The sequence below is a fragment of the Gopherus evgoodei genome, chromosome 12, assembly GCF_007399415.2.
Source record: "Gopherus evgoodei ecotype Sinaloan lineage chromosome 12, rGopEvg1_v1.p, whole genome shotgun sequence".
Lineage (NCBI taxonomy): Eukaryota > Metazoa > Chordata > Testudines > Testudinidae > Gopherus > Gopherus evgoodei.
The window spans coordinates 8,252,337-8,268,286 of NC_044333.1; the positions used below are offsets into that span (position 1 = coordinate 8,252,337).

General features: G+C 46.2%; 1 protein-coding gene across 11 annotated transcripts in view; it reads right to left on the reverse strand.

Moving 5' to 3' along the window:
• NLRC5 (NLR family CARD domain containing 5) overlaps positions 1-15,950 on the reverse strand; it is an 84,486-nt gene that overhangs the window by 4,411 nt on the left and 64,125 nt on the right. For 6 of the 11 annotated variants that reach the window (XM_030581318.1, XM_030581321.1, XM_030581323.1 and 3 more), the window contains 13 exons: positions 15,553-15,678; positions 14,991-15,062; positions 14,175-14,258; positions 12,791-12,874; positions 10,407-10,490; positions 9,012-9,095; positions 8,387-8,470; positions 7,478-7,561; positions 6,305-6,388; positions 5,152-5,235; positions 3,877-3,960; positions 3,226-3,309; positions 1,186-1,269 (listed from right to left, as the gene is read on the reverse strand). In XM_030581318.1, coding sequence (XP_030437178.1) covers positions 1,186-1,269; positions 3,226-3,309; positions 3,877-3,960; positions 5,152-5,235; positions 6,305-6,388; positions 7,478-7,561; positions 8,387-8,470; positions 9,012-9,095; positions 10,407-10,490; positions 12,791-12,874; positions 14,175-14,258; positions 14,991-15,062; positions 15,553-15,678 — 1,122 coding nt within the window. Of the gene's footprint in view, positions 1-1,185; positions 1,270-3,225; positions 3,310-3,876; positions 3,961-5,151; positions 5,236-6,304; positions 6,389-7,452; positions 7,562-8,386; positions 8,471-9,011; positions 9,096-10,406; positions 10,491-12,790; positions 12,875-14,174; positions 14,259-14,990; positions 15,063-15,552; positions 15,679-15,950 lie in introns of those variants that run through there. The other 5 variants (XM_030581320.1, XM_030581324.1, XM_030581325.1 and 2 more) reach the window with 5 other exon arrangements.

Consider the following 15,950-nt stretch of genomic DNA (forward strand, 5'->3'; position numbering starts at 1 on the left):
CAGGGAAAGTGCTGCCGTGTGTTCACACTCTCCCTGCAAGCGCAGTGGCATGGCCACATTAGCAGCTCTTCCGACCCCACAGAGAGCAGTGCATTGTGGTAGCCATCCCAGTGTGCAAGTGGCTGCAGCGTGCTTTCCAAATGTGGGGGCGTGGAATGTGACAGGGAGCGTGTTGTGTGTCGGTGGGAGGAGAGACAGTGTGTTTGGGGGGCAGAGTGTGTCAGCAGGCTGCCTTGTAAGTTCAGACAGCAGCAGGGGGAAACCCCGACATCAGCCCCCACCTCCTACCTCCCTCTCTCACACACACACGCACAAACGTCTGCCTCTGCAACAGGAACATTCCACAATAATGGGTTGCTTTGTGTCCTGGCAGATAAGCACGCTGGCTGTCAGAAACGGAGCTTTGGAAGGGGATCTCTGCATGCCTGCAGCCGAGTTCAAAACAATGACCAGAGTGGCCACTTGACTTCAGGGGATTATGGGACGTTTCTGGAGGCCAATCACAGCGCAGTAATGCAACGTGTCATCCACACTGACACCTGGCTGTTTCAGCCAGCGCGCAGAAAGCTCTATGCTTCTCATGGAAGTGGATTAACAAGAAGTGCTCCAGCCGCAGAGTCCAGGCACTTTAAGTGTCTTGCTAGCATGGACACCTCAGGAGTTAGGGTGCCTGGGGCTGATTTAATGCACTCTAACTTGCAAGCGTAGCCAAGGCCTTAGAAACCAACTAATCTACCTTCCTTGGCCCCAGAAGAATGATGTGGGAAAATGAAACAAACATTTAATAATGAAAAGTAAGTTTAACTACATCCATTTTATGGTGAAAAACCTCGAGAAAACTCCTTGTTGAGCCAAATCCCCTCTCTCTCTCTCCTTTCATCGTAACTTTGAATTTCACTTGGTAGTCAACAGATATTTCTTTAGTGAATATAATTACATGTTTACTTGCAGTGCATTATTGAGCTATTAGATGTCTCTCTGCACTGTGTAGCGTTCCAGGCATAGTTTGGTCCCTGGTAAACAAAGCAGACTAAGCAAGAACTCAAGCTGTGTGGAAGCCTGTTTTCTCATGTCTACAGTTTATAGCTATTTCCTTTAACAAATGTCTCCTATTTAATAAGGGCTGTGATTTCAGATATGGAAATTTCTCTGGGGCAATACTTGATATTGCCACATCACACTCACTCTAGCATCCTCAGCCTTGCCATTCTCGGGAGAACCGTGGCCAGCTCCAGGGCACCTTCATCACCAAGGCTGTTCCATGACAATCTAAATAAAACCAGAAACATCAACTGGTTGGTCACCTGAGGCAAATGAAAGCATAAGCCCCCGAGATGCAGCAGCAGCGCTTTGGTGCAGTCTCCATCACATACTAGCGCAATGATTTCAGCGAGCCAAAGTCATACAGTGAACCACAAGATTTTAGCAAGGGAAAGAGTTTATTTTGCTCTGACCCTAGGGGGAAACTTTCCCCTGTCGCAGCCTAGGGAAGCTTTATTTCCCCCCTGCTTTCTACTCTTTCCCTTGAGGAACTACCTCACGGCCACAATATTCGTCTATGCAAGACAGGACTCCACAGAACTGAGTGGGGGCTGCTCGTCCTGTGGGCCAGCTGGCCTGGGGAGCTCAGAACATTACGAGGTAGCTCCTTGCTCTGTTCCTGGGGTTAAACGGTCACAGCAGGCTGTAGCTAATGGGACCCACAACAGTGCCCATTAAATTCTCCTACCTGCCCTTTATTCTGAGCTCTGTATACCAGGGTTTCATTTGACCTTTCAGAGGATGAGTTTTTTTGCTTTCTGGTTTGTTACCGAGGGAGTTTTTGTCCTGACTGGAAGGGGAGAGGCTGAGGCTATGGCGACACTGGCGCTTTCAGCACTGCAACTATCTCGCTCAGGGGGGTGAAAAAACAATCCCCTCGTGGAGGTGGAGTACCTGCAGTGCTGGCGCCGCGACCACGCTCGCACTTCAAAGCGCTGCTGCAGGAGCGCTTTGAAGTTTTGAGTGTAGCCACGGCCTCAGACTCCAGCTGTCAGCACCTGCTGAGCAGGCGGACGTTCCAAATGGCACAGCGGTGAGACTCTATGAAATGGGGGCAGCGGGTATGCAGTAACCGCAACTGTTTGTTGACATCACAACTTTTTAGAATTGCTGCAGATTTCCGCACTGCCAGCCCTTGGATGCTGCCATCCGCGGCACAGACTAGCCCTGCTGCACCCGGCTCCATGCACCTTGTCGCAATGCAGAGATACTCTTTCTAGCCAGGCGGTTCACCTTCGTGGCAGGGTGCAGAAGCGCATGGAGACGGCTGCAGAGAGGCTGGTTCCTGCCTCCGGCAGCAGCATCCAAGGGCTGGGAGTGCTGAAGTGAGCCAACAGCAGCTTGGTGTGGCAGGAAGCTGCAGCACTTGTGGGGGGGGGGCAGGGTATGGGGCAGAGGTGCCCAGTCCCTGTGCTGCTGCCTGCTCTGGGTTGCAATGGCAATTCCCTCCTGGGGTGGGAGGAAGCAGGGCTGGCAGCAGGGCAGAGTTGTGGCTTTGGTGTGATTACATCATTTATTATAAAATAGGGACATTTTGCAGGATCGGGCCTTATAGTGTAACAATTTCCTTGGCCATTTAGGGAATTCACACGTGTCATTCTGTTGCACCCTATGGCCACTTGGAGCTTCCTGGTGGCAGACGGATTAGAACTCAGGACTGCCTGCTTCAAAACCAGAAATGGATAACACTGCAGCTAAAGGAGACTCTTCCTTACCCACTAGCAGTATAGGAGCTATGACACGTAACCGAGCAGTTCTGATTCCATCCAGTGGAAGGCAGTGACATCCATACACACTAATCAGTTCAATACATATCACCTGAGTGATTGTGAATGTAGAAAGTCAGCTGCAAGGCCCTGCTAGATGCTTAGGAAATTGTTGTAATGTACACTGTGCTCCTGTTCTGATCTGGTAGCTTTTCATACCCACTTTACAACGGGGCAGGGCAGCAGAGAATCAAGCCAGTAACTTGCTTCGCTCGTTCTCACACGAGATACCATGATGCCGGCAGTAAGGGGCGTATGTTAAAGAGGAAGGTTCCACTGACTCACAATTTCAATAAGACACGGCGAGAGGTGGGCAGGAATGAGCGTGCACAGTAACCAGAAGACAGGCAGGTGCTAACTACTGTGAAATGGATATTTGGGCCTCGAGGCGAGATATATACCCACGCTCTGCACTCACATGATCTCTTCAATGACAGGACAACGACTGAAGCCGAGGGCAAGATGTCTGGAAACGCCATCGCTGATTCCACAGAGTTTCAGTCTAAAGGGAAGCAGGATTTGGAAATACAAATGGAATTGCTGGTCCACATGGCCGGCAGGCAGTTTATTGTAGGAAATGTCAGGGACTCCATTTGCGTGTCTGGAAGCCCCTTGGGAACGTCTATGCCACGTTTTACAACCCGCGGCAGCGTGCCTTGGAGCTCGGCTCTACAGACTCTGGATCTTGCTGCTGCACTGAAAACAGCTGTGTAGACACTGCGGTGAGGGCTGCAAAACCTACCCCACCCCTAGGCTTCAGAAACCGAGCTCCATCCTGAGTGTCTGCGCAGCTGTTAGAGGCCCCACTCTTTGGGTCTGAGCAAGGCAGGGGAAGTGCCTCTATTCCGCCATGGTGCCCTCTCATCAATCCATGGGGCTGCCTGAGGCCAATTCTCCCCTTGTGTAAATTAGCGTAGCCACAGACCACAGCCCCTGGGCCAGCTGGGTCAATGGGCATAGGTGCACTGAAGTCAACACCCGTGGGGAATCAAGCCCTGTTGGCTGGGTCACTGCTGCAATCTTGTCCTGAGAATCACAGATCTGCTGTGCCTCACGCAATTCGACTTACTCAATCTTCCTGAGCCGGGTGAATCGTGGAAGCCCCTCTGACAGGGTGCGGATGGCGCCGTCCCCAAAGCTGTTCTCTGACAAACTGCAAGGACAGTCAGAATGCACTGAGTGGCTGTAAGAAGCTGTGATCAGAGAACAGACATTGGCTGCTAACGCTGGCAAAAACCAACCCTTTTCCTTAGCCCTCAGCAGTGCTGAGGTAAGGGCTTGAGAAAAGGAAGGATGGTCAGTGGCTAGCTTGGGACTTGGGAACTCCAGGTTCAATTTCCGGCTCTGACACAGACTTCCTGTGTGACCTTGAGCAAGTCACTTAACCTCCCTGTGCCTCAGTTCCCCATCTGTACAATGGGGACAATAGCACTGCCCTGCCTCACAGAGTGTTGTAAGGGTAAATGCATTAAAGACTGAGAGATGGGCCATGTCAGCACCAAGATAGAGAGATGTTGCTTTGTAAAACACACCTTGGATCACTCTGCCCACTTGTTTGCAGTGGGAGAGAGTAAGTCATAGGACGGTCTCTAGTTGGTGTCCCTGGGGCTGAACCAAAGGTTCTCTCAACTCTTTGGAAGTGTAAAGACATCGCTGACAGCTGGAAGTGTATCCTGGGGCAGAAGGCAAGTGCATTCTCATACTTACCAGCAGGTGGTACCCTGCTGTCATTTAACCTAAAGAGGTTGCTGACGAAATAAGCAAGTGCATGGCATCAGGGCAGTATAATTTCATGTCCCTGTCAGTTTTATTTCGGAAAATTATTTAATTCAAATGTAAAGCGTTGCTACCTAGCGGTTACAGAAGGGCTCCTTTATATTGAAAGAGAGGAATTCCAAAGCTGTCTGATTATTTTATGTGCTACTTCCTGTCACACACAGCATCCCACATTTGTGCCTAGAGTGGCTGGCGGATGGTGATGCTAAGGGAGCAATATCCTGATACCAGTGTCACAAAGAGGGAATATGCAGGGAAGGTCTCCCTGAACATGCTCTGTAAGTCAGTGCATGAAGCAGGATTGACCTACAGGCTCTGTGCGTTTGCACAGAGGCTTTAAACTCTATGGGTGGAATCCAGACCTCAGTGAACGCAAGTGGAGTTTTGCCACTGATTTCAGTGGGGCCAGGATCTCACCCTACAAAGTTGTAAATTCCACAAGTAACTAGGTACTATTGTTTGTACACTTAGTTTTACATAGAAGCCAATATATAATCCAGACTGACAGGCAGAGGTGCACCAAGTCCTACTTCTTACAACTTCCCTATTCATTCCCAACAGCACCTACCTTATCTCTTCTAGCTGCTGGCATTCCACCAGGCCTTTGGCCAGCGGTGTTCCTCCAAGTGAACCAATGTTATTGGACTGCAGACTGGTGAGAGAAGAAATTCAGATGCAAACTTTTCAGAAGAAAACTAACAAATCCTTATATATGCGACTTCCTGTCAAAGGAACAGCTGCTATTCTAGAACTGATACCTAGGATTCGAACGGAATCCCTGTCTTTGACATTTGCACCCTTCTTTATGAGACCTTCAGAACGGCGACAAACCAGTGATCGGAATGTGGCTAGCAATTTATACTCCAACTAGCCACCCCAAAGTACCTTTGTTCACCTCAGTGCATCTGGAAGGGGAAAGCTTGACCCCACTAAAGTCAAAACAAAACTCCAGATTGACTTAAATGGGGCTAGAATTTCACACGTAACCTCCCCTTGCTTTTCAAATGCAACGCTTATTCACAAAGCAGCTGTAGTTAAACAGAGAGATTTAGCTCTGCATAAATAAATGATGGACAAAGATTGACCAGTCACCATAAGAAGCAATGCCCCCAGGAAATTAAAAGCTGCTTGGCACAGGGTATTTGACCTGTACCCATGGCATGGGGAAGTTTGTTCTAAGATAGTAGAGAGAAAAATTAGGGTCGTTTAACTGTTTTGCTGCTGTGGCAGAGCAGGGCAATGTTCTATTGATTAGAGGCTTGGCAAGACTTCCACATGAGGATTAAAAACTTAGCACTACTCAGTTTAGAGAAGAGACAAACAAGAAGTGAGAAAATAATGACGGGCCAGACGGATACGCCTATTTACCCTCTTCTCATATGAAAGCAAGAGGACACCCAACAGCATTAATATGTAACATATTCGGAACTGATTAAAGGAAGTCTTTTATTCATTTCCTAACAACTCTGTGGAACTGATTGCCACCAGGTATTTACCGAGGCCAAGAGCTTAATGGGAATGAGGAAAAGATTTTATGATGAGATGACACTACTGTAAAGACATATGGCAATGAACAGCAGTCAAACTGTTAGGAAGCATTGGAAGCAGGTAGTAATGAAACCTGGTCTTGGAAAGTCTCTTTTTTTTTTTAATCAGTCCCAGGATTTCCGGGGTGCCCTGCCTCTTGGAATGTGAGTAAAGAAGTAGAAGCATGCACTTACTGAAGGATCTTCAAGTGGCACATGCTAGGCAGAGAGAGGGAGAGTCTCGCTGCCGTCTTGTCTCCGACATGGTTCCTGGCTAATCTGAAAACAATATGAAACATTATTTATGATGAACTAACAGGCCTAATTCCCCACTCCAACCCATGTCTGTGTGTCTCCTGTTAACGTTAAGAGGAGATGCACATGCTGAGGGTAGAACATAAATGTCCTTACTTAACCCTTTGGAGACTGAATATATTTACAGAAAGAAATAATAGTTATGCGTCATAATCCAGTCATTAAACAGTCAATTAAAGCATGGTGTAATTACCCTGTGGTTATACTTCCTGATACCGCTGCGATTACCACTAACTCAGACAACCAGTAGGTAAATTAAATCATTCAAACACTTGTTATTTCCCCTTTATCGCCATAGAGATTAGGCCCCATTCCTTCAATCCAGACCACAGGGTAGGAACTCAGTCAGGATCTTCAGCAATATAGAACAGCCTTCTGTTACTTGACCTGAAGGAGAAACTCCATCAGCTCCCAGTAGTACTAGGCTGCTTTCCTCGATATGCACTAACCACTTGATAGGGATGCAACACAGGTGTGTTATGCCACCAGCACCCATGTGGCGTCCTATTGTCTCAAGTAACTCACATGTGTAGTGAGCTGACTGCACTGCACAACTGGGGCCTTATGCTGTAATTATATTTTTTGATGCTGGAGCCTAGTCCAATATCCTATTATCTGGAGGCTAACTGGGTGGGTTATACATTTTAACTGCAACAGAAATAATTTTCCCCACTCTGGTTAAAGATTTTTATTATTTCATAGGATATTGACACTTCTCGTCTGCAAACTAATACGGAGTTAGATGAACGGTAATAAATTCAGTGATGGTCCTCGGCTAACAAAGTCTCAAATCAGCCCCAATCTCTGTTTTTAATATAGTAATAATTATACAGCTTTCATATTTATTTCACAGATAGCACACACACCAGGCAGATGCATGGCACACTCTAGGCCCTGTGTTTCTGAAATCCCAGCTGTTATTCTGTATAAGGCATAGACTTAGGCTCTACTCCATGAACAGCGTTTGTACTTGTACAGCCCACTGATTCCCCTGGGGAGACCAGACGTGAAGCCTCAGAACTTTGTACCAGCTAGTGCGAATGTGGGACTCACAATAACTCCTCAAGATGCCTGCAGCGACCCAGCACCTCTGCGAGCATCTCCCCTCCAGCTGGGCCAATGCTGTTCGACGACAGGCTAAAACACACATGGAAACAGACAGTCTGTCAATGGTTGAAAGGAGCTAGGATATACCAGATATAAATTAAGCCATGGCACGAATGGTGCTTTCACTGCAGATTGTTTCATGGCTGAGTGGCGTGACAGGGAGCACAGGGCATTGCAATAACAAGCTACCACTGAAGCAGGCCCGGAGATGCCAATCCAAAGCTTGTCAAGAGACACACAGGTCTCTCCATCAAATAGTTTGGAAGAGAAAGGCTTTCTAATGCGCTAGGTTAGACCATCAGAGCACTGGCATGGCTGCTTTTTCTCTCAATGAGTGTCCCCTTCATGGCATAAGATTTGGGGTGACTTTTCTTACCAGCTGAAACTGGCCAGAAAGAGAAATTTCTCCGTTTCTCCCTCCACTATGTTAGGAAATAAATGTAGCGGTGATGGGACGTGCTGCTTTGAAAGTCCTAGAGGCTGAAACCCTCCATGTAGCCTCAGAACAGGCAATGCATGGGCTAGGGAAGTGTACAACTATCCTATCAGGCCAACGCACCAGGGCATTCACTCCCTGTGGCAAATTCAACCATTGGCCTCCAGGTCTCCAATAACGGGAGAGACTTGTGCTGCTTTTTGCTATGCAGACACTTGTCCACTACAAATTGTATTGAGATTACTGCCCGGCCAGGACATGGCAGCAACCTTCAGTCACAAAGCCAATTGCAGTCAATATGGGAGCCTTCCCAGTAACTTCTGTGCAGGTCAAATAAAATCAGACATGAATATTCCCCCCAACCTTGGCTCTAACTCTAAAAAATCCCATTATTCAACCCGAAATATAAAGTGACTCACTCGACTCTCTTTATATTTTGCATTTCCGGCAGGAGCATGGCTATTTTTTCCAGACCAGCACGTTCAATCTTGTTATGGCTTAAACTTTAAAGGGGAAAAAAAAAGCCACATTATGAAAGAAAATGCTGAGTTTCCCACTGAGCACAATGTCTTGTTTAACAGCCCTGATCTGTTGGAGGGAACAAAAATTGCTTCACTACTCACAGCTGAATGAACTTCAAAAGTCAAAAAGGGGTTTGTTTTCACTGCGGCTTGTGTTAGAGAAGAGACAGGGCTTGGCTGCAATGAAGAAAACTAACAAAAATGCACCGGGACCCGTTCTCAGAGACAGCTACAACACACAGCTCCTGATCCAAATTTTGACAGTGGGCATTCGAGCGTGGAGTTATATGCTGTTACATGTGCCAGCTGCTCAGCTCGGATCAGACCAAAACTTGCTCATATTTTGCACCTTAAGTTTTGGTCTGATCCCATCTCTAATGTAAGTAGCTCAGACACTTGAGCATTGGCAACCTCCGTAAACCTTGCTTCTTTCATATAACTGCACCTAAGAACACCCCCTGGCTGGAGCTCTACAATCTATCCCCATCACTGGCAGAGAGATTACAGGAAAGGAGGAACTCACTTGATTTCTTCCATATGAGGAGCATTCTTCAGAGCTTCAGCCAGGTGGGAGCAGCCTTCACTACCAATATTGTTATTGTTCAGACTGGAAAGAATATTCACAAAATACCACACATCAGACTGTTATCCAGTGACATGGCTTTATGGATAGAGGATGAATTTCACCTCTGTGCAGAGGGCCAGCACAAGGCCTATGGGCTATCTGAGTCCCACTTAAGGCTTCAAGAACAGTGATATAAATGGAATGCAAGTGGTGCACTGGTGTTGGAATTCAAAAAGAAAAAATAAATCTATGCAATGCATCGCCCTGCTTGAAAAAATATGCTACCATCAACCTCTGAAACAGCTGCACGTATCCAGAACAACCACTGAACGGTATACTTAACAGTGAAATGATCAACACTGTGGTCTCCTGTAACGTAACTAACGCTATCGCTACTGGAGATTCTGATGGCTGTGCAAGTGAAAGGCCCCTCTGTGCTCCCGCAAAGCAGGACATTATGATCTTGGCTACATGTTTGTCTATTAACTGGACTTACGCGGGAGTTTTTGTGGGCTCACTGGGTGCATATGAATTTTTAAGGGTGCATCTGTTGTGAATCTGCCCCTGAATGTTTCCTCTTCTCAGTGTATTTGCTGTGAAGAGGAGGATGGACACTTTTTAAATTTTAAATATTTTTTAAAATGCTACTTCATCATTAGTCAATAAAAGTAAGGACTACCAAAAATAGCAGAATGACGCAAATACTGCAGCTGCTGATAGCATCACTGCAGAATTGTAAAATAGTGCAGCACCTTTTTGCTAAGATAGAGATCTCTTCATGTTAGAATTTATCTGACCCCCACACTGCATTATCCCAGGATAGACTGGTGGCAGAACCTTGGTTAGGCCCAAAGCAATGTTTGACAGCACAGGAAGGATTCAGACTGCAGTACCTGAGTGACTCAGACATTAACAAACTTATCCTCAAAACAAACCTGTGAAGTAGGGAGGGGATTATTACCCCTATTGCATAGCGGTGAAACTGAGGCACGGGCCTTCTCAAGGTCACACAGGGTATGTGGCAGAGCTGGAAAAATGAACCTCCATCTCCTGAGACCCCAACCAGTGCCACGTACACAGGCCCAGCTTGCCTTGCTGCTATGATAGCAGGCTTGTCTACAAGGATGTCAGACATACTCATGATGGAAACTTTCCTTCTTGATTCTAGCACAGTGCATAGAACGTGCACAGCTTCCTCAGGGCTAAATCTGCTCTCCAGAGACTACACAGTAGCTAAAGTGGACATCTCTGTGGGAAGCTCAGGGAATGAATCACAAAATTTTCTTCTTTCGCTAGTGTCTGTATGGCCCCGCTAACACTACAGTACATGAAGACCTGTACAGACATACTTACAGGAGTCTTTTCAGCAAAGGCATTTTGTGAAGTCCTGGCACCAGCATGAGAATGGCCGTGTCATCGAGTCCCAGGGAGCCGAGGCTAAGAGGCAAATGGACACAGGAATGAGTGTGCACAAATCTAAATGGATAGTTCACAGATTGTGACCAATTTGCTAGGCAGGAGCTGTCAATGCAATGGGAGGCTGACGGAGGCTCGTGTCAGAACTCACTATGGAAGCTGTGTCGCTACGTTGATCCCACATGGTGAGGAAAGGGAAGTCCCTTAACTGTCATGTAAACGTTTTGCAGCTCTGTATCCTGCACAGTGTGGGGTTACTGAGGAGACTGCAATGGGAAATACTCTTTTCTGGTGTTTCAATGACCCTCCCCTAGTGAAGTCAATGGGAGTTTTGCCATTGACTTCAATGGGCGCAAGATGAAGCCAAAGGTGCATAAAACACACACATTCTTCATTCCCTTTCAGCCAAAACCGTCCCCAGGAGACCTGGAGGAAGGAAGAGCGGCCTCTCTGAGACCTCAAGCAATTACAATGGCTAAGAATTGCAGGGTCATTATTAACAGAGGTGGGTAGAAATGTTTCAGACGTAAGAATTCTTCATTTTTGCTTCAGAACCAAAGATATTGTGAAAGCGTTTTGAGATTCCCCCCACCCGCCCAATACTTCATTTCTCAATGGACATTTATGATGGGAAAGTTTATTGCTATTCAACAGGTTGTTTGTTTTTTACATTCCCAATTTTGACTGGACGACTTAGTCACATGGTGGGATTCCCACTCCCCTCCCCAAAATGAAAATGTTCATTTGAGGATATTACCAAGTTTTAAAGCAAATAAAAATTTGATAATGGAAAAACAACAGACATCTTTATATCAGGTGGTTACTGTTTTGAGAATTTGAACAAAATACACTGATAATGATTAAAGGCTGGCCAATCACAACCAGGTCTCTTTTGAAGATAACAAATACAGGTTATAAATAAGATTTGTTAATACCTGTATGGAAAGTTAATATATGTTACTAACAATAACATTTTAAAAAACCCAGTGAGATTTCCAATAATTGCTAAAACATCTTCTTTTAAACTGCACATCCTGCTATTTCACTGATGGTCAGAACACTGAGTTTTATGTCTGATGGTGTGACATGGATGTCAGAAAATCTATGTATTAATGTAGAAAAATGAATACAAAAAATAAAAGAAAAATCAGTGGAAAATTAGGAAACTAAAATAAGTCAGTCCTTCTAAAAACCATCAGAATTAAAATGTCTTAGAAATTCTTTTAATTTTCCTTTACTCGCTCTCATTATAAAAGGTGTTGATTTTTCAGGGTTCTCTATAAGAACCAAATAAAATAAGCAGGCTCGAGACACTAACAATTCTGCAACTTTTTGCCTGTAAGATCTTTGGGGCAAGGATGCGGTTTTCTAAGGGTGATGCCTCCACAGTGCTATGAATGATAAAATAATTTACTTTATGATCTTTAGGTTGCAACACTCATGACTAGAGCTGAGCAAAATTCTCTGCAATAGTTTATTCCTCAAAAAATGTAGTTTTGGGTCAACTGAACTATATATGAATTTGGGTCAAATTCAGCAAAAAGTTTTAGCCAGAAAAAGTCAAAACTTTTCATTTCTACTTTTTCAAAAGGAAACAGTCTGACTTTTCGTTTCAAAACAATGTTTCATTTAGAAATTAAAAAAAAAAACCCCAAAAAAGGATAAAAACACCCCACCCACCTCCCAAAAAACCTGACTAGTTAGTTTCAGGTCAAAGATGTTTTGTTTGACCAGAAACAATTTTTTTCTGGATTTTTTCACCTCAGTCACAGAACCAAAAACTCAGTTCTTCTCTTGGCATTTCTCAGCACCATTGTGTGTCTTGGTCTAGTGCTAGCTCTTGGCCTGGGTGCCTTCCTATGGCTGGCACTCCAAAATCGGAGAAGTCGGAGGTGTACTGTGGGTGGTTGTAAAGCAACGAGTAAAAGTGCTTCTGTAAATGCCATCTGCTGCCACTAGAAGGTGCTACCTTCCTGGATGTGGTGTATCTTCTAACACTGCAATGTGGTTCCTGAAATCTCTGCCTTTCTGCAGTGGGACATGGGTGTGCACACATACTGCAGGGGTACTGAGGATCCCAAAGCCCTTGGCTTGTACACAGAACCCTGCTCTCCCTGCCCTAATCACACATTACTAATCCTGGTCTGCCCATCCTTAGTTGGAAATACTAAGGAATTCTTACTTCTCCCCCAGCTGATGTCTACCAGCCATCTGTGTGGTTACACTCATCCATAACACACAGCTTGTAAGTAACTGCAGTTTAATCATAAAATATAGACTGGCCTAACAGGGTCTACATAGCACCAGGACAATAAACTTACTTAAGTTCTTCAATAGCATGGCATTGCTGCAACCCTGCAACCAGGTGTCCCATTCCGCTTGGTGTAACACTGCTGGACATCAGCCTGAAAAACCAGTAACAGCACCGAATGAGAATGACTTACATTCAGGCAGTCCAACAAGACACTTCCCTCACCACTGATGTGCAGCTGCTTCTGGGGTGGAATGCAGAAGCTTTTTATCGGCATAAAACCCAGTCAGGAAGTGTTAACACCAATTGGTACCCACATACTAAAATGCTTAGAGCCTGGTACTTCCAAATAGAACCATGGAGGGGAAATCAGATCACCAGAATGTAATTAGTAAAAGGCCAGGGTCCCTGGGCTGGTACTCATACTTTTGCAAAAAATGCCAAAGGGTCTTTAGAAACCATACGTGGACATGGGATCTTGGATTTATACTCAAACATGACAGCTCTGCACTCGTTTGTCCCCCTGGTAATCTTGAATCTTTTCAGAATTAGGGGTCTGCCTAAAAGTAAGGACCCCTCAGGGCTAAGCTTTTGGCACACAAGGAGCCAAAACACACAAGAAGAGTATGTTTTTGTGATTTCCAGCTCCATTTTACAGACCCAAGAGAACTGGAGAGTCCAAAATGTTGGGTGCTGATCTGTACCGATTCAGACTCTCTGCAGTTTCTGCCAACAGCCACAGAGAATGAGTCCCAAAAGACTGTATTGTGCAAAGATACAGTCTATGGGCCTGATTCTCATTTAGCCACGGCCACTTGACACCACTCTGGGAGTATAAAGGGCCTTAAAGTGACAATAGATTATATTTACACTCTTAAGCCTCCTTTACATGACTGGAGGAGGATAAAATGGCCACAGTGTACATGAGAATCAGGCCCTCTGTCTTTATATGTTTTTACTTAAAGAAAGGGGGCAGGAAGTGATAATTTCTCTGAAGTCTTGCACCATGGCTAAATGCTCAAGTGTCCCTTTCCAACAAGTCACAGAAGAACATTCTAGAACATACGCCATGTTAACATGCAAAAGTTGCAACGTTCAAGTCCAAATTCCATTTTCCCACCCAATGGGGCTGTGGTTTGGTCCGTTACAAAGTCACGGGCTAGTTATGGAGTTGTGATGCTGATTCAGGTCTGAACTCTTCTGCACTTCAGAAAAGATCTTCGATCCAGGCTGCTCCCAAGAACCCAAAGCTCAGAGAAATCATGAAAATACCGGTGTGGATTTAGCCAGTGACACAGACTGCATAGGAAGGAGAGAGTTTCGTGGGGGTAGTGGGCTGGGGAAAGGGCGAGTGAGGGCAGTAAGGGTATCTGTGGAATGAGCCATAGTTCATGAAGCAGAAAGGTATCCAGATGAACATTCAACAGTAACAAGCTTTTTAGATAATTACATACTCAAACTTCCTCAGCGCTGGAAGAGTCAGAAGCATGCTGGCTAGCATCGCCTCTTCAGCATTGTTGAGATCAACACAAGACCAGCTGCAAAGACGAAAAAGCACATCCTCTCAGTGACACACAAACCTCTGAACAGCCCACCGCTGCCTTGGCATGGCGGGACGCTTGCCATTGCTCTGCCTGAGTTAACCAATCAAGGGCAGCCTGGATTCTGACCCACATCCAGGTCAACAGTCCGTTAAGAAACACTTCAAGGTATACGGAATAAGCCACATTTGCTCCCTTGTTGTTACAGCAACATAATCGCATTGTGATGCCAGGCCAAATGATCCCACGCTCTGTTCTCCAAGCTTTCATAGTTCATGGACTTTTAAAGCCAGAGGCACCATCGGATCATCTAGTCTGGCCTCCGGCGTAACACAGACAGAGGGAGGCGCTTGGGTTCATCAAATAGCACAGCTATAATCTACATCTTTCTAGGTTTGACCACCCCAGGTTTTCTTGCACGAGTCAGCTCAGTCAAGATACTTCAAACCCCAACCACTAAAGAGCAACTCCTCGCCCAAAGAGCCAACCAGGAAATGGCTGGCAGTTAGAGACAGGCCTTCTGTCATGTCACCTCCTTCGCTGGGGCCATTTAGGGCTAAATTCTGCCCTGAAGGTCACCCCCTGGAGCTCCCGTTGGCTTCAGTGAGGTTGGACAGGGAGCATATGTCAGGGGAGAACTGACTATTGACTACCATTGCTTCTCTACGTGATTTTCCAATTCCCCAGTCTCAGTTTCAGATAAATTGCTACACCGCTCTGAGAGCTCACCTCAGTTCCTGAAGCTGCGTGCATTTCTGGAGAAAGTGAATATGCTTCGCTTCCAGCCTGTACTGATTCAACCTGCAGGGTGCAGACATGCACAAACATGACTAATTAACGTCAATGGCAATCAATCCAGCTCATGCGTACAAAGGCCCTTGCAGCCTGCAGCATCCCAATGCCCTTTCCATGCTATATGGCTGGGCTTGGGAGCAGACAGGAGCTGCACAAACCCAAGCTCCTCCTTAATGTGCCTTGCCCACTCCAAAGTCTGGTGTAGAGTCGGGGGCGGGACATGGCCCTTCCCCACCTATGGGTTCCCGTAGCAAGAAGTCTCTTCATTTTCCCAGGCACAAGGGCTGACTTCCTTGGCCAGAGCATGAAAGTTCCTTGCATTATCCCTTCCATGCACACCCTTGCAAAAGGAAGTGTCAAGCTGGCCTGAGTCTTAATGTATTCAAGGATTCTACTTATTCAGGGTACAGTGGGAATGCTAGTGAGTTCTTTTATTGGATGGTCAGTCAGGGGGAGCAACCCGCAATGGAAAGCACAACCAGATGCACCTCCTCACCTGCTAACCACAGACTCCATCTTCTCCATTCGATGGGGGAACCCCACGCCCACTCGAAGGAGACCTTTGTCTTTCGATATCCTAGGAGAAGATGAAGATGACAATACACCACAGGCCCAGACCTTGCTGGATGCAAGAAACAAACAGTTCCAAATGCCTTGTAGCAAAGGTTACTTTCCACAAGACGGGACAGAGCCAGGGGTGAATGTGGGCTGGTACAGCGTACCGGTAAGAAGCTGATACTGGCCCATACACAGGTGATCTTAAAGCGCTGTTGTGGCAGTGCTTTAATATCACTGCCCCTTTTGCCCCTCCCGGCCCGCCGACGGAGGGGGAGGGGGGAAAAATGGGCAGCTACCCTGGGGCCAGCGATTTAAAAGGGCCCAGGCCTCCCAGCT